Source organism: Boleophthalmus pectinirostris, unplaced genomic scaffold, assembly GCF_026225935.1.
Source record: "Boleophthalmus pectinirostris isolate CB_2022bp ecotype Guang Dong unplaced genomic scaffold, ASM2622593v1 HiC_scaffold_1, whole genome shotgun sequence".
Classification (NCBI taxonomy): domain Eukaryota; kingdom Metazoa; phylum Chordata; class Actinopteri; order Gobiiformes; family Gobiidae; genus Boleophthalmus; species Boleophthalmus pectinirostris.
Window position 1 is genome coordinate 11621999 of NW_026570970.1, and position 21988 is coordinate 11643986.

Below are 21988 nucleotides of genomic sequence, written 5' to 3' on the forward strand. Positions count from 1 at the left end.
GTCAAGTCCAAGTCAAGTCCAAGTCGTCTGCTTTGAGCTTTAAGTCATGTCAAGTCTTTAAACCAAAGTACCAGACTTTTAAGATAAATTGTACTTTAAAAATCATACCGTGTAGTGTGCTTATATATGAGTATTTATTAAGTATATAAGAGAAATTGGAGAAATTTAGTTAGTTTTTCCTTTTTAAATATCTTGACAAAATCTTAATGTGAATAATTGTGGTCAGAATTCAGATTTAACAGTGCTTCTCAAGTCTTCTCAAGGCACAGGCCTCAAGTCCGAGTCAAGTCCCAAGTCAATGATTTTCAAGTCCAAGTCGAGTCTCAAGTCTTAGTCCATTTTTTATCAAGTCAAATCTCAAATCCTAAAAATAGTGACTCAAGTCTGACTCGAGTCCAAATCACGACTTGCAAGACCCCACCTCTGATAAATATAAGCTACTACGCATGCGCAAAATCCCCAAGCGCTGTTAAGAGTTTAAATGCCGTCGATTTGAGCTCCCGAGGCAGAAGTGAAGTAACAAGTCACATTTTTAAAGTGTTTTGGTTTTATTATATGTTTTGACCAGTTAAGTATATAAGTAACGACATGTGCGTGTTAGATTTGCGGCAGAATACCTACGTTAGATGATTTCGATGAAGTTTGGATTTAAACATTCGATTTTCCATGTGTAGAAAACGTTGTAACTGTTTAGAAAGGCGCTATATAAATAAAATATCACTGTATTATAATAGGAAATTCACACTGTAGCCTATGATATTTATTTAATATAAAAATGTCAGTGTTTCCAGTCTTTTCTTTCTATTATATAGTGGGAGCCTTATTTGACAGAAGACAGAGGTCGAAATGAGCTACCTCTACACAAAATCATATAAATAAGAGAAAAATGAGTAAATTCTACAATAGGAGCATTATTCGATGGCTAAATTGTACTGTCGATATGTGCTCCTTTTAGTCGGACCCCTATTTGAGCAGCATACGACTGTCGAAATGAACTACCTACACATATTTATATAAATGAGTTGAAATTGTACATAATTAAGGTATAAAATTTTATCACCGTGCGCAAACAGCAACAAACTCGCTGTTTCTAATCCAAAGAAACATGGGGAAGAAAACTGGGGAGGTAAAGGATCTATACAACTGTACACGGAAAAACGTAAAGTAAAATAAAATTTAAAGCTAAAATTACCAACATTAGGACACTGTGGCTGCGTGATCCTTTGAATTCTGAGAAAAACGCAAACTTTTCCTCTTTTATCAGTCCATCCATCCACGTGGCCAAGCTAGCTTACTTAAAAAACGTGATAGCTGGTTATAGTTGCTGCTCTGCACACCGCGCACTCATCAACCTACTTTCGCCCTCCCCCGTCTGGACTTAGGGGCGCTGTGGTTCATTTCGAGACGACATAAATTGATAGCAAAGTCTCCCAAAGTTTTCTTCCAGCTCTGACTGAGATGCGACAGGTTCAGGGAGGAGAGGAGGACACGGCGGGACCAAACCACGCTGCTCACAATGGCGCAGGTGATCTTTACGCACGGATGTTACGCTCTTAAACTCAACCTTTTCAGTGTTTTTGTTTGCTGCTCTTGCCACGAGGAGGTCCGAACTACATTTTAACACTTTGATTTGTGTTATTATTTTGCAGAAAAGCAATGAAGAAGGGACTATTTTATTACAATCCATTAATGCGCAGGGATCTGGAAGTTCCGTGATTTCTGCGTCTTTTAACTTCATCAACTCCATAATTGGATCCGGAATAATAGGTAATAAAATCTCTATAACCTACTTACGTTGCCTACTTTAACCCACTTACGCGTATTAGGATATAGTTTAATCTTTAATTAGGTAATTTGCCCATTTGCTTGTTCAGAGTGAAGTGAAGAGTTGTTGTTTGGTGTGCGTGATTTTGGGACATTCCTAGAAGAACTGAGGAAAACATTTCATACGCAGAAACACTCGGGGTCAACTCTTCATGTCATATGACTAGCGCCTGTTGAGCCCTTTCTCCCCTTTAACCCCTTCATGTGATTAAGAGCGGCGCTGTGCAGTGGAGCGTTATGATGGATCTGGGGCACAAAGGGTTACAGAGGGATTACTGAGTATGTAGGGCTGTTTAAATATGACTCCACACTTTTTCTGCTGCTAAACTCATTGATTTTTAGCTCAGAGTAGGGATGTAACAATAACCAAAACTATCGTGATATCGTATCGCACAATAATATCGTGGACCATCACAATATTGACACAAAAGTCTTGTTGCTTAAATTAAGACTTATGGTGCAGCAATAAAAAATAAAAAAAAAAGACAGAGGGAACTACATAGACCATGATCCTTTGCTCCATTTCAATGCAGACTACAAGAAGAAATAACAGTTCTAAGCACTTTTAAGTCTTAGTTCTTTGGATTAAGTCTCATCAAGACATTTTAAGAGGAAAAAGTATCTTATTAACAGTTTTGTTAATCTCCACAAAATATTGCAATAAATAAACCATGAGATGCAAATCATGAAAATATCATAGAGATTTGGATACTGTTACATTCCTAATATTGAGCCTCCCACCATATCGTGAGCTTTACAAATATTGTATTGTGATGTTCATACCGTAATGATATCGTATCGTGAGATTTGGATATCGTTACACCCCTAGCTCAGAGACATTGGAGTAAAACTCTCATGTGCTTCTATCCTACCAAACATAACATGACTGTAGTAGTCAGTGATGCTACATTGCAGCATTTTTTTCTCTAAAATAAGTATTCATTATTTGATTTGAATACACCTCACATACAGTATAACAAGTTTATATTTATAATAGCTACTTTACAATTTACAATATGCAATAAATGCTTGAAGATTCAGTACAAATCTTTATATGCACTTAGTAGGGGTGTGCATTGCCATGAGTCTGACAGTACAACACATATGATATGCATGTCATGATTCGATATATCCCAATATATCCCGATACTAAAACATAGGATGATATATTGCGATTTATCAGTAATTACTTCTATTAATACAATCAACTGCACCTTCATGAGAACACAACTGTATGAAATATAATTTATAAAAATGTTTAAATCATCAGAATAGTGAATGTAACTAGATAATTTTTGTGAAAAATATTATTTTAAAAATCAATTTGGATGCATTTTGAATCTGTTTGAGAATTGTGCAATGAAGTATCACGATCCATCCATCCATCCATCCATTTTCGTCCGCTTATCCGGGGCCGGGTCGCGGGGGCAGCAGCCTAAGCAGGGACTCCCAGACTTCCTTCACCCCAGACACGTCCTCCAGCTCCTCCGGGGGGACCCCGAGGGGTTCCCAGGCCAGCCGAGAGACATAGTCCCTCCAGCGTGTCCTGGGTCTTCCCCGGGGCCTCCTCCCGGTGGGACATGCCCAGAACACCTCCCGAGGGAGGCGCCCAGGAGGCATCCGGAACAGATGCCCGAGCCACCTCAACTGGCTCCTCTCGACGTGGAGGAGCAGCGGCTCTACTCCGAGCTCCTCCCGTGTGACTGAGCTCCTCACCCTATCTCTAAGGGAGCGCCCAGCCACCCTGCGGAGGAAACCCATTTCAAGCGCTTGTATCCGCGATCTCGTCCTTTCGGTCACTACCCAGAGCTCATGACCATAGGTGAGAGTAGGAACGAAGACTGACCGGTAAATCGAGAGCTTCGCCTTTCGGCTCAGCTCCCTCTTCACCACAACTGGTCCGATACAGCGACCGCATCACTGCCGAAGCTGCACCGATCCGCCTGTCAATCTCCCGTTCCGTCCTTCCCTCACTCGTGAACAAGACCCCGAGATACTTGAACTCCTCCACTTGAGGCAAAGACTCCCCACCCACCCGGAGAGGGCAAGCCACCTTTTTCCGGTCGAGAACCATGGCCTCAGACTTAGAAGAGCTGATCTCCATCCCAGCCGCTTCACACTCGGCTGCAAACTGCCCCAGTGCACATTGCAGGTCCTGGTTCGATAAAGCCAACAGGACAACATCATCCGCAAACAGCAGAGATGAGATCCTGTGGTTCCCAAACCGGACCCCCTCCGGCCCCTGACTGCGCCTAGAAATTCTGTCCATAAACACAATGAACAGAACCGGTGACAAAGGGCAGCCCTGGCGGAGTCCAACATGCACCGGGAACAGGTCTGACTTACTGCCAGGCAATGCGAACACAGCTCCTGCTCCGGTCATACAGGGACCGGACAGCCCTTAGCAAAGGGCCCCGAACCCCATACTCCCAGAGCACCCCCCACAGGACACCACGAGGGACACGGTCGAATGCCTTCTCCAAGTCCACAAAGCACATGTGGACTGGTTGGGCAAACTCCCATGAACCCTCGAGCACCCGATGGAGAGTGTAGAGCTGGTCCAGTGTTCCACGGCCAGGACGAAAACCACACTGCTCTTCCTGGATCCGAGGTTCGACTATCGGCCGGATTCTCCTCTCCAGTACCCTGGCATAGACCTTACCGGGAAGGCTGAGGAGTGTGATCCCCCTATAGTTGGAACACACCCTCCGGTCCCCCTTCTTATACAGAGGGACCACCACCCCGGTTTGCCAGTCCAGAGGTACTGTCCCCGACCGCCACGCGATGTTGAAGAGGCGTGTCAGCCAAGACAGCCCCACAACATCCAGAGACTTAAGGTACTCAGGACGGATCTCATCCAACCCCGGAGCCTTGCCACCAAGGAGCTTGCCAACCACCTCAGTGACTTCAGCCAGGGTGATGGATGAGTCCGCCTCCGAGTCCCCAGCCTCGGCCTCCTCCTCGGAAGGACGTGACGGTGGGATTGAGGAGATCCTCAAAGTATTCCTTCCACCGCCAGGACAACGTCCCCAGTCGAGGTCAGCAGCTCTCCCCCCGCACTGTAAACAGTGTTGGTGAAGAACTGCTTCCCCCTCCTGAGGCGCCGGACGGTTTGCCAGAATCTCTTTGAGGCCGTCCGATAGTCCTTCTCCATGGCCTCCCCGAACTCCTCCCAGCTCCGAGTTTTTGCCTCCGCAACCACACGGGCTGCAGCACGCTTGGCCCGCCGGTACCCGTCAGCTGCCTCAGGAGTCCCCCGAGCCAGCAAGGCCCGATAGGACTCCTTCTTCAGCTTGACAGCATCCCTTACTTCCGGTGTCCACCACCGGGTTCTGGGGATTGCCGCCGCGACAGGCACCACAGACCTTACGCCCACAGCTCCGAGCAGCCGCATCGACAATAGAGGCCGAGAATGAAGCCCACTCGGACTCCATATCTCCGGCCTCCCCCGGAATCCGGGAGAAGTCCTCCCGGAGGTGCGAGTTGAAAGGTCCCTCTGACAGAGGGCTCCGCCAGACGTTCCCAACAGACCCTCACTACACGCTTGGGCCTGCCAGGTCTTTCCGGCTTCCTCCTCCGCCAGCGAACCCAACTCACAACCAGGTGGTGATCAGTTGACAGCTCAGCCCCTCTCTTCACCCGAGTGTCCAAGACACGCGGCCGGAGATCAGATGACACGACGACACAAGTCGATCATCGACCTCCGGCTAGGGTGTCCTGGTGCCACGTGCACTTATGGACACCCTTGTGCTCGAACATGGTGTTTGTTATGGACAAACTGTGACTAGCACAGAAGTCCAATAACAAAACACCGCTCGGGTTCAGATCGGGGAGGCCGTTCCTCCCAATCACCCCTCTCCAAGTGTCACTGTCGCTTGCCCACGTGGGCGTTGAAGTCCCCCAGGAGAACAACGGAGTCCCCGGTCGGTGCACTGTCTAGTACCCCTCCCAAGGACTCCAAGAAGGCCGGGTACTCAGCACTGCTGTTCGGCCCGTAGGCCGACACCACAGTGAGAGACCTGTCCCCGACCCGAAGGCGCAGGGACGCGACCCTCTCGTTCACCGGGGTGAACTCCAACACACAGCGGCTGAGCTGTGGGGCAATGAGCAGGCCCACACCAGCCCGCCGCCGCTCCCCGCGGCCAACGCCAGAGAAATGGAGAGTCCAGCCCCTCTCAAGGAGTTGGGTTCCAGAGCCCAAACTGTGCGTGGAGGTGAGGCCGACTATATCTAGTCGGTAACGCTCAACCTCCCGCACAAGCTCAGGCTCCTTCCCCCCCAGCGAGGTGACATTCCATGTCCCCAGAGCTAGTCTCCATGTCCGGAGATCCGGTCGTCGAGGCCCCCGCCACGTGAGGACGGCCCCACGTCGCTCCTTCGGGCTAAGCCCGGCCGGGCCCCGTGGGGGAAGGCCCGGCCCGTATCACGATATATCACTGAATTGACATTTTCATACATGCCTAGCACTTAGTATCATTGACTAGTATGCCCTACATATAGTATTTCCTGTGTAATAAAGGTATTATACATATTTTAAACTCTCTTTTGGTAGGTTTGCCGTATGCATTGAACCAAGCTGGGCTCCCATTTGGTCTTTTGCTGTTGATAGTGGTTGGTTTTATCACAGGTAAGATGTTGTAACTATTCAATTTAAATTATCCGAAGCATTTACTTACTGTTGTTGTTTTTTATTTAATTTTAGACTACACCATTATTCTGTTGATCAAGGGAGGCAACCTGTCAGGGACAAACAGTTACCAGGCGCTGGTCCAGAGCACTTTTGGGTTCCCTGGGTTTTTAGTTCTCTCTGTGCTGCAGTTTCTCTATCCTTTTATAGGTACGTTATATTTGCATCTTATTACATTTTATTAATTGGTAGGTCCTTCTGTAAATTGAATCTACTTAAAATTTTGCTCTTTTCTCTCTTAGCCATGATCAGTTACAACATCACAACAGGAGACACACTCACCAAAGTATTTCAGCGGATACCAGGAGGTACGACAAGATTCAGTGTTATAAAAACATAAACATAATAAAACTGTCTAATGGTTTGTACATTTGTCCTGTTCACAGTGGGTCCTGGTCATATTCTCGCCGAGCGTCACTTTGTCATCCTGGTGATAACGCTCTTCTTCACTCTGCCTCTTTCACTTTATCGAAACATCGAGCGGCTGGGAAAGGTGCGTGTCATTGAACAGTTTATCTGTTTTACTTAATGTTCAAAACCCTGTTCTTTTAGGTCTCATTCTTGTCAATGCTGTTGACTTTAACTGTGCTCATCATTGTCATCATTCGATCAGCCACTTTGGGACCAGGAAATGTAATGTACAATTTATTGTTCCTGAAATATTTTAGATCTAATATTTGAAGGTACAATTTGACATAAATGTGACCATTAAACTGTCCTTCTTTAGCCCTCCTACAGAAGACGCCTGGGCATTTGCAAAGATGAACGCCATTCAGGCTGTTGGCGTCATGTCCTTTGGTGAGATTTGCAATTAATATGAATATTTTTTAGAAGAAAACAAAGTTCCACAAACAAAATTATTCCTTTTGATTATTTAAGCAACATAATATAGACTGACACCTCAATAAAGCTTATATTATTATTAGTTTTATATAATTAGTATAATATTTTTCCTCAGCGTTCATATGCCATCACAACAGTTTCCTGATCTTTGGGTCTCTGGAGGAGCCCACTCTGTCTCACTGGACCAGAGTCACTCATGTGTCTGTGGGCTCTGCTCTCGTCATCAGTGCTGCTTTTGCTGTGGCTGGATACTCCACCTTCACTGGTTATACTCAAGGTGGGTCCACTGGACTGTAGACAAAAACTCTATGGGCCCGATCTTGCCCCAACTCTTAGCACTAGTGGTGGTGCTAAGGAGGCAGTGTGTCCAGGTCGGGCTGTACTTCGCTGCTGTAGGCTGGAGTGGTACTGTACAAGAACATATATGATGATGGCATCTGAATGAATCTGTGACCGCTGTGGCATTTAAAAGCACTGGCAGTGTGGGTAATGTCTGTAATGTCTTTGCCTCATTACCAGGCAGCAAAGAGGGCTGTGGGAAAAAGTTCTATATGAGTAAAACAGTGCACCCCTGTAAGCCCATGCACGCACGCCTTTTTAGTTTTCTCTGCATTCCTCATTTTTGCCTCCCACGCAAAAACGGTCTTACACAGCAGACCAGTCTATCACATGCTCCCCCATCCCACAGCAGACCCACACCCGCTGCTTCCTGTCCCGGCAGTCCGCTACCACAGACTCACCTGAGGTACGAGCAGAGCCGTCGCTCTGCATGCGCACATTACGCACAGCGCGTGCATAGGGCACCAAGTGCTTGCGGGGGCACCACCACACTGTCGATTGCACTTTGTCACCCCCCATGTCTCTTTTTTTTCTTCTGCGAGAAGCCGGTACCAGTTATTGCATTTCGTGCGTCTGCTTCTCTTCACTGTCATAGCTCCGAGCTGTCAGTGAATGTCAGAGTCCAGCGGCGGTCCACGGCTCCGTGCAGTTTTCTACGGTTCTGACAGTAACCTACCTAGGCGACTTTAACTTTTTAACTAACCAAAGCGGCACAATGGGCATAATTTGTCATGAAATTAAATTAAGCTGATGACAGAAAGGACACAAGAATGTGAGGAAATCCGACAAAGCAAACAGCAGCACGAACATGCTATGAATGTTACGCATTTATCATCCTAATATATTTCAAGTAAAGGAATTCATTGTTTATATATTATTATATTATTTATTATTGGAAACCCCTTGTAGTGATAATACAGAGATTGACATTGATATGACATTGATATGATCGTTATTATATGATTTAATGTTATGATCTTGTACCTGTTTCAGGAGACATATTTGAGAATTACTGCAGAGATGATAATCTGGCCACATTTGGTCGCTTCTGTTTTGGCGTCAGCATCATCACCACTTTTCCTCTGGAGTGTTTTGTCACTCGTGAGGTAAGAAGGAAATTACAAAGAAAGTTTCACAAACAGACAAATGACAGATTTCTTCTAATTTTATAATCTAACCATGTTGAGCCTGCTTAGTTCTGGGATGGGAGACCGCTGAAAATACAAGGCGGGGCAACAATGTGCACACTGTTGTTGTGTCCGTAGGCAAGACACTCCACCCACGTTCCCTAGTATGTCTGCGGTGTGTGAGTGAATGATAGGCGGCGGTCGGAGGGGAGGATTGTCTGCCTCTCTCTTTTAGTCATCTGTGGATACAATAATACCATACCACTGAGTACAGACTGAATAAATAATTCACTACATTGTAAAGCGAGTGGAAAAGTGCTGTATAAGACCAATGAAGTCTGTCTGTGTCTGTGCAGGTGCTGTCCAATGTGATGTGCCACAGAGACTTGACCAGAGCCGAGCATGGGGCCATAACGTTTCTCATTGTAGCCGTTTGCACTGCCATCTCTGTAGCCTGGGATTGTCTGGGAGTAGTTTTGGAGTTAAATGTGAGTCAAATGTTGTTCATGTCTTTTTTTGTCAATGTTAAAATTAAAGAGCTCATAAAAATGCCATAACGCTGATACCACAAATTTACCAATCTCTTCTCACTGCAGCGTGAAACTAGTGCTATGTGATGCTTTTATAATACAATATTAATCATTGGCTTTATACTTCCTGAAACAAACTGTATTTGAATCAGAACTTTTTTCCATTTATTCTATGTAGGCTTATTAACATACATTTACATTGCATTTTATATTCTAGCCATTTTATGAGCTCTACATCAGAATTTTGTAACAAAAAGTTTGGGCTAAAATCAATATTGTTAAGATTACTTGTATGTTGCAATACAAGTGAATAAGTGAATAATAGAAATCATCAGATTAAACATTTGTGAGTTTACCTTTTAAATATTCCATGGCAAACTACAGTGTGATTAATAGGAAAAACTGTCACCACAAAATACAAAACTTTTAAAACTTTCCTTGGATTCTTACAGGGTGCTCTGAGCGCCATCCCGCTGATCTTCATCCTCCCATCGGCCTGTTACCTCAAACTCTCGCCCGGGCGCTGGTTCCACTCCCAGAACCTGGTGCCCACCGTTCTGATCGGACTGGGTCTGTTCTTCATGATCACTGGACTCACCATGACGGGGCTTTTCCCGCAGGAGTGTTCACATGGAGTGGAGATGTTTTACTGCACAGATACTAATGTCTCCAGCACTGTCGCTCCTTAGGTTTTAAATGTCCTCAAAGACCAATGGTGCTGCTGTTTTTAATAGTAAATTGAATATAGAGTTTTAAAATTTTTAGAATATAAGCCATGCAGTGAAATACACACAAATTATAAAGTATTATATTTTGTCCATGATTAATTATACTGTCACTGTAAAAAAACAACAACAAACAGGAAATACTGAATTTCTAAAAGTTGCAAATATATTTCAAATAAATATTAAATAATATATAACAATAATAATAATTTGAAAAAAAAATAAACTTTCCTAGTGGGGGAATGTTCCAGTATGGTATTAAACTGAACGGATTCAATTTTATTGGTCAAAAATACATTGAAAAAATAGGCATATTTTAAGAACTGGACTGATATTGTGTAAGAGATCTATACAATGGAAAAGGTTTCATTTTTATTGAAAGTGCAGCTAGACTTATTTTACAAGATGTAGTCTAAATGGACAGAATATGTAAAGCCCGTGAGATCAGACTTAATATAAAACTACTTCATATTTGCAATGTTTTGATAATTTGTGAAAGAGGTTCCCAACCTGTTCTGAGTTTGTATATGTTAAAAAAAAAGCAAAAGCAGAAATGTTTGATTTCATTCTTCACACATGTGTAATCTGCTTTTTCAATAGAAAGTAAATTTGGAAAAAAAAAGAAGAAAGAAAAAAGAAACCTGTAACTAGGTTTGTAGGCATCACATATTTGTCTTCATGGAAAATGATTAATGCCATAGTGTGGAACAATTCAGGTGAAATAACACAATCCTTGAGGAGACAAGGGTGTGCCTCCACCAGAAAAGTTAGACAGTGCAACTTGAACCAAAGCGCCACATTTACTGAATTGGGGTCAAATACATGTTCACCTCTGATACACCGACTGATGCAGTTTCAATGCAAAACTTGGTGTGTATGTGATCCATTGTACAAACGTCTTGTAGCTGACATAATTTGCACTACAAGTTTTGCAATAATTTGTGTTGTAATTTGTTAAAAATAAATCGACTGCACTGGGAACAGGCTCCTCTCTTTAATTAAACCAACCACAAGATGTCACTGTAGACAAGCAAAGCAAAAGGAAGTGCAACAACTCGCAAACACGCCTTGTGCTACATTTTATTACACACAAATCCTTCTTATTAAATGTAGCTCAATCATTTCTAACAGAGCGTTCATGCATATGTCGCTTTTCAGTCATTTTTGCCATTACGCACAGATACTTGGAAATTTTACTCCTGTGCCAAACTCCTCACCATTCTGCGAGTAAATAGGAGAGACGCCCCACTTCTTCCAACGCGCCGTGGCCCTGGCTCTGGAGATGCAGTCAAAAGTTGGCACAGTCGTCCACGGTGTCAAGAGGGGAGCGATTCAATCAGAAATGTAGCGACAGAACCGGAGGAACACGGGTGAACATGCTACACTGGAACGGTTCGGGCTAGGAAACGCGTTTTGTTAGTTAAATAGGGCTTAACTTTAATTTAAATGCAGCACTGGACTTTTTGAAAACTAATGGAAGTTGACGACAGCTCTGTAAATGTGCACGCATGGTAAGTTTGGATTTAGCGCACAGCTCCTTTATATATATAAAAAAAAGAAAAAAAATCGGAAAATATGATCAGATTCCCGAATATTTTGGATGACCTCATGTGGGATTCGCCCAGATCTGCACTATTTACTCGCCGGTTTCTTTGCAGAGCTCGAAGTTTGACAGAAAGAAACTGTGCGTAAGAGAAAAATGAATTGTAATTTTTGTGTGTTTTTAACCAGTCCGAGGGATTTTGTCAAGCAGATGAGTTTTGTCATGGACGAGCATGGATCTCAGACGCGTCCCAGGCAGTCTGCTACGAGGTAAGTTTGAGCCACGAGCTGTCAAATGGATGTTCATATAGCCACGCCAATACACAACACATGACATAAGGACGATTTGTTAAGTTATTATGAGTTTTTGATATCTTAAATAGCAAATATTCAAACGCCAAATCAGGGAATAGTGCTCCTCATAACAGTTTTGAATAGAAAGTTTGTGAGTTACTTGGAGATACCCTTTTTGACCATATCTATATTCACTAATATAGTTGTCAGCTCATTAGTTAAAGGTGCAGTGTGCAACTTTTCTGGTGGAGGGTCTGCTACCTGCTTTTCTCCATGGAGATGTTATTGCTTTGCCTGGAATATTCCATGGAAGGACACTGAACATACAAATCTGGTTTCTATTGCTCAAAAATACAACAGACTAAACCTGATAAATAGGTTTAGTCTATACTGTGGAACATTCTTAGTCAGGCTAGTGCGTCCGCTCAATTTTATTTCTCTCCAGTGACTAGGTCAGGAATCAGAACACACTAGATGGTTCGTAAAAACCCCGGAAGTGCGAGATCGGGCACCAGCCAATCAGTGAAGAGCCATACATTCTGTGTTGGCAACCATTTCCGAGATTGAGATTTTAAAGCCGGGACAAAGGGAATGTTTAGTGAATTTTATGAAGGGGAAAGACGTTACTGCCCTTCTTCCTACGGGATTTGGGAAAAGCTTAATATACCAGCAGCGATTGGTTAAATAAAAAAGTACCTGCCGACCACCGAGTGAACGAATCCTAATGCTGCGAGGTCAGATGGTTTCCAAGAAGTGAAACCGGGTGATGAATCAGGCGAGAACATTCTAGGTAAAACAATAATAGTTCCATGGAGACAAGCAGGTGGTGGACCCTCCATTAGAAATGTTACACAGTGCACCTTTAAAAGAGCTCTGCAAAACAACTTATGGAATAAACTTTTTGTGACAGATTGAGAGATGCAAAGCTTGCTTTTGGTCGATGTGTTGAAGTGGTGTCCTTTTAAATCAAACCAATTAATAAATATAGAGTAGTTTTGTGAAATTTAAATAGGTTTATATCATGTTTTACTCACCCAATGACAGACAAAGAAAATGGTTCTCAAACTGTGGAATGTGCACTCCTTCTGATGTAGTCCACATTTGTGTTGTCCTTTGTGTAGTTTTCGTGTTAGGGCTACTGTTGCAATGATGCAGTCCAATTATAGACCTGGTTTAGTCCTAGTGAGATGTTTGTGAGCCACAAGAAGGAGCCCACATTTTCCCATTATCTCATATGTTTGTGGTTTGATTCCCGCTCTAGACATTGCATATTGCCATTGTGTACTGTGGCAAAGCACTTCATAATTCGTACACTGTGTATGCATGTTTTCTTTCCTTGATTTAAGTGCTTTGAGTGCCTAATAATGACGATTTACCCTTCAGAACTCCTGTCAGTGTCTATAAAAGTCAATGCTGTGTCTTCAAGGTGCTCTATGTAGATCGTCTGCTGTTTTCTGCGGATTATTGGAGGTTATTGCTTTGTCTGGAATGCTCCACAGTATGACAATTGAATTATATATCTTGATTTGATTCAGTTATAGGTGTACATTCTTACTGTAGCAGATCTGCCCTGTAACTTGTCCTGGTTACGTCATTTCACCTGCTTGACTCGTCATGCATTTAAAGCCATACAGGCAAATTCCAGGCAAAGCAATAAGCAATATCTCCATGGAAATGTTCAGGCACAGGTCCTAGGCCTGTAACAATATCACATTTTGAAGAGTGATATATTTCTGTAGTAAATATAGGCAATAATCGATAATATTGAAACCAAACCATAAAGCAAAATTATCCTCCCAAAACTATTCTTAATGTACAATACTATGAAAAATAGATAGCAGAGGTGGAACCAAGTTGTTGTTTTGTAAGTCTCAAGTCTTTGACCTCAAGTCCGAGTCAAGTTCCAAGTCAAAGACAGGCAAGTCCAAGTCGAGTCTCAAGTCACTGGCCCATAAGTCCAAGTCTCCTGCTTTGAGCGTCAAGTCTTTAAACCAAAGTACCAAATATAGCCTAGATTTTTGCAATTTACATGACTTTTAAGATAAATTGTACTTAAAAAATGATAGTATATTTATATATGAGTATGTATAGACTATATAACAGTTGTTAATTTTTACTTTTTAAATGTCTTGACAAGATCTTGGAGTGAATCATTACAGTCAGAATAAAGAGAATTCAAATTTAAAAGTGCTTCTCAAGTCTTGTCAAGTCCGAGTCAAGTCTCAAGTCATTGACCCTCAAGTCCGAGTCAAGTCCCAAGTCATTGACCCTCAAGTCCGAGTCAAGTCCCAAGTCATTGACCCTCAAGTCCGAGTCAAGTCCCAAGTCATTGACCCTCAAGTCCGAGTCAAGTCCCAAGTCATTGACCCTCAAGTCCGAGTCAAGTCCCAAGTCATTGACCCTCAAGTCCGAGTCAAGTCCCAAGTCATTGACCTTCAAGTCCGAGTCAAGTCCCAAGTCTTAGTCCATGTCATCAAGTCAAGTCTTAAGTCCTAAAAATAGTGACTCAAGTCTTCTCAAGTCCAAGTCAAGTCCCAAGTCATTGACCTTCAAGTCTGAGCCAAGTCCCAAGTTTTAGTCCATGTCATCAAGTCAAGTCTCAAGTCCTAAAAATAGTGACTCAAGTCTGACCAAGTCTGTCCAAGTCACGTTTTGCAAGAAGTTAAATTATAATTCTAAACTCTACAGCTCAAATCTTGTAATAGAAAACAGAAAAAATCACCAACATTTCCTCACTAGTGCAGGCAATAAATATTAACCCCCATAAAAATATTGTTACATTTTTCAACCCTCCATCAGAAAAGTTACATAATGCACCTTTAACTTCAATATTAGATCAATTTCTATGAGCCTGTCCTTTCATTGTCTCTATATTAAACCCTCAAAGCAAATTCCATTCACTCATTACATCCTCGCCACTTGTTGAGGACGCTTCAACCTCTGAACTGTGCTCATTTCCTGCTCACGGGGCTCGCACTGAGAAATTGCCTTGACCACATGTTGGGGTCATGGGAAGTATTTTGTAAGGCAAACACTCGGGCCTCCTCGCTGTCTCTGTGATGGGCTGCTGATTGGTGGACCTCGTGGAAGCCATTGACTCTGCGTATCTGAGGGCAGCTCTGTGTAAAATGATCATCTGTCATGTCCGCTGCTCTCAAGGCGATGGCGGCGCGGGCAGAAATGCAGAAATGAGACGTACACAGCCAGGCCTGTCATAATAATTACTGTACAGGCCTGTCATCATAATCACTAGATTGACTTATGGTTTATGTTTACAAAAGTTTATGGAGTCCTACTCTCTTCACTATTATATTGGCACGTAGTTAACCCTTTAACTTGAAATTTTTTAATACAACACACTATTCAATACATGTTAGATGCGACAATATGCATTTTGTTAGTTATACACTGCAATTCATATATTTTAACCATATATATTGTACATTTTGGATGATTTTGTATCGTTGTTGTCGTTATTGTGTGTATTTACTTTACTAAAATGGAAAAAATGTGCAGCAATGTAGAAAATATGTTCAGAAATAAGTTTGTTTGACTTGCCAAAATCAACAAATACAAATACCAGCTTCTAATATGCTCTGTGCGTTCAGTTCTGTTTCATGCTCTCGAGACTGGCAGCCTTGAAAGCATAAAACCTACTTCAAGGCCAGTATTTTGTTAACTTCACTACACTGCAAAGCTACATTTTTAGATTAGATATATGGGAAATGTTTGCAGGGGAAAAGTTACTGCACATCTTTCTGGATTTAACATTGAAATGTATAATAAAAATATATGTAAACTTGTGTTAAACATACTTATGCAACACCGGATGAATTAGGGGTTAGGGTGCAGTCCATATACAGTAACTAACCCTCCCACACGGGGGTTATAAGTCACAAACCGGCCATTCTTGGAATCTTTAATCCTGATTGCATGAACAATTTTCACTCTTCAAAAAGGCAATTTAATTATGTATATAGTAGGGATGTAGCGGTAACTGAAATATCGTGATATTGTATCGTCAAAAGTACTCACAATAACATCGTAGACCATCACAATATATCGAATTACAAGTCTCTTTGCTTAAATTAAGAGTTATGCAGCAAAGCTAAAAAAAAAGACAGAGGGAACTACATAGACCATGATCCTTTGCTCCATTTCAGTTTAACTACATGAACAAATAACAGTTCTAAGCCCTTTTAAGTCTTAGTTTTTTGGATTAAAGCTTGTCAAGACATTTTAAGAGGAAAAAGTACTACCGTATTCACAGTTTTATTAGCCTCCACAAAATATCTCAATAATTATACCCGGAAACGTATATCATGAGAACATTGTACCGAGAGATTTGGAAATTGTTACATCCCTAATCGTGAGCCTCCCCACCATATCGTGAGCTTTCCCAAGATATCACAATAAATATCGTACCATGAGACTTGGATATCGTTACACACTTATTATATGGTTGATGTAAACCATGAACTGCAAAAATTTTATTTATTTATTTTTTTAGGTTTGTAGGGGTGTACTGGATACTTAAAAATCAAAGCTATCTCTTAATATATATACATGTACCCAAAGATGTGTTGATAACGTTGGGTCTATATTTTCTTGCAAGTCCAGAAAGGTTTCACTCTGTATTTTTCAAACCGTCGCTTCTCCACTCAAGCCAGAACCAAACCTCTTCATCCAATCAGGTTTGTTAATTTCAGTGATGCAGGTGAAATTATGGAGCTCATTGGTCACATGTCATTTTGAACAAAGTGACATTTCTCTCACCTCAGATTAACAAAGTTTATTGCTTCACTCATAGATTCTAAAGAAATTTACAATGTTTTTCCTTTCTTTTTTCCTTGTAAGCAGCCCTACTTATTTATTAATTTGGTCTAATCCTCCTGTCAATCACTCTCATCCGAACTGAAATGATTAATCAGCGACCAGACTCACATCTTTGTAAAGTATTGAAGAAATGTGTGTTCTGGATCCCCGACAAGGGTTTTATAGTAATTTTATATCATATAATTTGGGTAAATTTAAGCTCAGCTAAATTTTATGGCTCTTGGCTGCTCAGGTTTCTTGAAATCGTCATCGACCATGAAAACACTATATCAGTCGGCTTCCATAAAGTTGTTTTTTTTTGCATGTGTGAGCCTTGAGGGACCCACACTTGAACGGACTGACTGTATGGACTTTCCCACCAGCTTCGCTTCAGGCACGGAGATGATGATGTCAGCTCATTCTATTGCACTTGTCAAAACTGCAAAGGGAAAAATCTGCTCCAGCTCTTACTTTTATACAAGTTTAGTGACATAAATTAGAGCTGAGCCTGTGATCTTGGACTTCCAACTCCATCTAGCGCTTTCCAACAAAGTGTTCCATAAAAGCCATGCAGAATTTCCACTTGTATTTTTCCCCCCTTTACAAAAATAGCATACTTTAACATCATATAGAGTTACAACGCTCTTTTGGTGTGACTAGATGTCTACCTAAATGTTTCTGTGGTCGCATTATTATTTGGAAAAGTCAAACCGCCACCCTCTATAAGCTGGTAGGATGTGGAGGCACTGCACATGTTTTTTGCCCTTCTTGTGGTTTTAAAATTCGGGGGCCAGTAAAGCACTTCTGGTAAAGCTCTTTTCACGTGCAGTCATATGGATGTGACAGTGCGATGTGACCCTATGGCGAAGAGGTGTTTTCCAATTCATTCTCTCACATCTAAGGAGATTGCTTTTACTGATGGAAATACACTACCAATACTGTCAAAAGTTTGAACTCACCCTTTCGTGGCTCAAAATGGCTACACAACACTGCCAAATCCTACGTGCATCACCGATTAACAAAATAAAATTGGAGAGTTTAGCAGTGGGCGTGTACTGTGGTGGGGGTGAAAATGTTGACGTCTTGAATACACAAGTATAAAGATTACTCAAACAATGCGTGAATCAGTCCAAAAACAACTTCAGAGTTTAAATGAGAAGGGGAAACAACGAAAACAAGGTTAAACTCTCTGAAAAGTTGATTTAGTGTGATAGATCTGCTTTAACTTGTCAGTTTTAGTCATATTTATGCAGAAGATATTTTCCCCGTTGCAACCAGAAATGCATCAGTATGAGTAATGAGAGTATGGCTACGTTCAGACTGCAGCCTGAAGTGACCCAAATCTTTTTTTTTTGCCCTTATGCGACCTGGATCTAATCTTTTAATGACAGTCTGAACGACATAAATCCGATTTTTTTTCAAATGCGACTCAGGCCACTTGGATTTGTGCTCCTAAAAAACGATACATATCCGATCTTTTGACATGCGACTTCAGTCTGAACGGCCAGGTCGCATTCATCCCACCTACACATCAGGCTCAGAGTCTCGTCGATGGAGGGAAAGCGAGGTTAACGAGTTTATTAATATTTGGGACGATCGCTGTATTCAGACCAAAATGGAGGGGAACCGGAGAGTTTTTGAAATGACTGCAAACTGTCCGAGCGTGGCTACAGGCGGTCCTGGCTCCAATGTGAACGAAAAATAAAAAGCCTGCAAGCTAAATACAAGGAGGCTAAAGACTCAAACAAACGAAGTGGCCGTGGACGTGTAACCTGTTCACTTTACGAAGAACTGGAAACGTATTTTAGGAGGCTGGACACTTTTGGGGTGTTTAAAGTTCACACTGGAGATCACATACAAGTCACATTTAATTGGAAATGTGAACGACCTCGCAAAAAAAAAAAAAAAAAATCTGATTTCACAAAAAAAATCCAAATTGAGCATTAAGCCCTGCAGTCTGAACGTCTTGAAGTGTCTTGCCCAAGAGCAAAACTAGCAGACTGTAGTATGGGAGCTCTTTCAGGTGGTATTTTGGCAGCTGCTCAGTACGTGGGATTAGACTTAATTGTATACACTTTTTCTTGATGTTCTTGTTTAGAACTACAGTGCAAATGATGTAGTCCACTTTTAGACCTGGTTTAGCCCTAGATTAGACCTGGTACAGTCCTGTCCTATGCTTGATTAAGATAGTACTCAGTCAAATCTTTTCTTTGGTCATACTTGGTGTGAAAAGTTTGAGAGCTACTGAACTAGAATAATTGCTTTGTGCTTTGGGTAGGGTTAGAACCAACTATCCAGTGGCCGATTGTTGAAACCACTACTTCTCATTTACCTCACAAGTCCTGATTTTGTAACTTTCTCTTGTAGTTCTTTCTTACTTTCATAACCAGTGAAAAAAAGTGCACATGTTTGCTTTGAAAATGTACTGTATTAGGACACGCCTACGCTGCATAAACCTGATATCAATAGTTGTAATTTTCCTTTACTCTTTCAAAGTGGATGAGCCTCTCTTGGCTGTGCTCGCTCTGATCATGCTGAATAATGGTGAATGGTTATGTTAATTAAAGGTGCACTGTGTAACTTTTCTGGTGTAGGGTCAGCCACCTGTTTGTCTCCAAGGAAGTGTTATTTTTTGGTCTGGAATGTCCCTGGATGCCATTAAACGTATCCATTTTGTGTCAACTCAATAACAAGTTTTTTTATTGGTCTAAAACATTTTTGCATTCAGTGAGTGGGCACATCTCTCCACAGATCTGACACGTAACGTAACAAGTCCTTATTTTGTACCTTTCTCTTGATGCAGAGCAGTTCTTTCTTACATTTTTATTCATATGTTATCAAGGTATTCAGATATTTTGCTTATTGCTTGGAAATAGACTGTATCAACCCAATATCAATTTTCCTTACAAAGTGGTTGAGCTCCTGTTTGTCTCCATGTAGATTTTATGGTTCAGTCTGGAATAAGGCTGGGTGTCATTCAGAAGTTGCCGATACGATACATACCTCGATACATGGGCCACAATGCGATACAGATCTCGATACAGTGAGCTTTCGATTTGATGCAATAAAAATAAAGGCTAAATCATGGCTGTGATACTAAAAGTCTTTGTTAAACCACTTCTTGTGCAAAGATCATACGAAACACAAACATTTTAATCATCAAAACAGTGAAAATGTCAAATGTGTTGCATAAACGAGTCCCTTCCTCTGAACAAACAACAAAACTGTAGCACTGTGACAAAATAATTTAGTAAAATGTACCATAAAATACTCTTGGTGATATTTTCAGCAGCCCACGATATCGATACTGTATCATCGCAATAAACAATATAATATATTGATGTTTTGATATTTCTGCACAGAGTCCCTAGTCTGGAATGTCCCAATATGGCATTAAACCTATTCATCTTGCATCTACTCAATCGCATGTTTTTTTGTTTTGTTTTCTTTTTTACCTAAAAACTTGCATTCTTACTGTGAGTGGATCCATCTCTCCACAGATCTGACCTGTAATGCCACGAGCCCTTATTTTGTAGTTTTTTTCTCGATGTAGAATAGTTCTTTCATACCTTGATAAACCTTGATGAAAAAAGTGTGTTCAGATATTTTTCTTATTACTTGGAAAATATATCAAAACACGCCTACGCTGTATAAACCTGATATCATTAGTTGTAATTTTCCTACAGTCTTTCAAAAGTGGATGAGCCTCTCTTGGCTGTGCTCGCTCTGATCTGTAGGGCTGTATTTGACCATGTTGAATGACGATGAATGGTTAGGTTAATTAAAGGTGCACTGCGTAACTTTTCTGGTGGACGGTTGGCCAAATGCTTGTCTCCATGGAGATGTTATTGTTTGGTCTGGAATATCCCGGTATCACATTAAACATATCCATCTAGCATCATGTTTTTCTTTTTAATTGACCTAAAAAACTTGCATTTTTACTGTGAGTGGGCCGATCTCACGACAGATCAAACATGTAACATCACTTATTTTACTTAGTGATGTAGTGGGGATTTTTCAAGTGGGGGTACGGGATTCTCGACATTGTCGATGTGATGAATCCCGCCCCACCCCCAAAACAAACATAAAGGCTCCAGCCCAGTAAAAATCAGTAATATCTGATTTTTTTTTTTTTTTACTCAAAATGATGCGGAATCATGTTATTAACATTAACGCTGTTCATAATCACCTACAGAACAAAAATCATAGACTATAACACATGAATCGGGAATGAATCGGGACTGAATCGGGACTGAACCGGGACTGAACCGGGACTGAACCGGGACTGAACCAGGTCTAAACCAGGACTAAACCAGGACTAAACCAGGACTATACCAGGACTATACCAGGACTATACCAGGACTATACCAGGACTATACCAGGTGTAATCTTGGACTTCTTGGAGAGACCGAGAGACCCCGAGCTCACGTAGCAGGATATCCGTAAAGTGTGAGCAGGTGACGGTCCTTTTGCCTGTGGTCACCCGACAGTCTACACAAGGTGCACCTCCGGGCCTGTCCCGACACCCCAGTCCTGGTTTAGTCCTGGTCCCTCATGTCTCAGGTCACTATAGGACGGTACTGCAGGTTTCATGGGTCTATGAAGGTTGTTTTCACTATTGCCAGTGAATTGCCACTATTGTATGCAGTTTGACATTTAAATTGTAGCTATTTTATATTTGTTATTTTTTTAAATCTCATGCCGGGAGAAGTGGGTGGACGGTACACCCCACGTACCACTCCCACTACACCCCTGCCTATTTTTTTAAGCAGTTCTTTCTTATACTTTTTTCATAGGTTATCAAGGTCTTTCAATATTTTGCTTATTGTTATACTGTGAAACATTCCAGACAAAGCAAAAACATCTCCATGGCAAATATTTCACAGGCCTTCCACCAGAAAAGTTACACAATGCACCTTTAACACACGCGTGCGCTGTATCAACCCGATATCACTAGTTGTAATTTTCCTATACTCTTTCAAAGTGGTTGAGCCTCTCTTGGCTGCGCTCGCTCGGATCTGGCCCGGGCTAATTAGACACACCTTAAAGCATGATCTCAGCGGCTGGCTCTGCTCGAACTCAATGTGGAATTGGTTAAAAGTATTGAGAATCCCCACAGCTGTTTCCCCGCATGCAGCCAGTCCAAGGGTACAGCTGCTCCTCCAGATCCAGCGCCGAGAATTATGGGTAAGAAAGAATTACAGAGCCCTTTGCTTTGATACCAGTGCTTAAGCTAAGTGGTGAGGCCAAACACACTGACAG

At 41.9% G+C, this 21988-nt stretch overlaps 2 protein-coding genes across 2 annotated transcripts in view; both read left to right on the forward strand.

Annotated features, from left to right (window-relative positions):
• Positions 1-1105: 1105 nt before the first annotated feature.
• On the forward strand, positions 1106-10039 carry slc38a11 (solute carrier family 38 member 11). The gene is made up of 12 exons (XM_055151185.1): positions 1106-1126; positions 1650-1767; positions 6377-6451; positions 6527-6661; positions 6754-6819; positions 6898-7004; positions 7064-7149; positions 7239-7309; positions 7470-7631; positions 8687-8799; positions 9177-9308; positions 9803-10039. Exons 1-12 carry the CDS (start codon positions 1106-1108, stop codon positions 10037-10039), a joined length of 1323 nt encoding a protein of 440 aa, XP_055007160.1.
• A 1122-nt stretch (positions 10040-11161) lies between these two features.
• cobll1b (cordon-bleu WH2 repeat protein-like 1b) overlaps positions 11162-21988 on the forward strand; it is an 80962-nt gene continuing 70135 nt past the window's right edge. The window contains 2 exon segments of the mRNA XM_020928938.2: positions 11162-11586; positions 11807-11887. Of these exon segments, the coding sequence (XP_020784597.2) occupies positions 11549-11586; positions 11807-11887 (119 nt within the window). The 5' untranslated portion in view covers positions 11162-11548.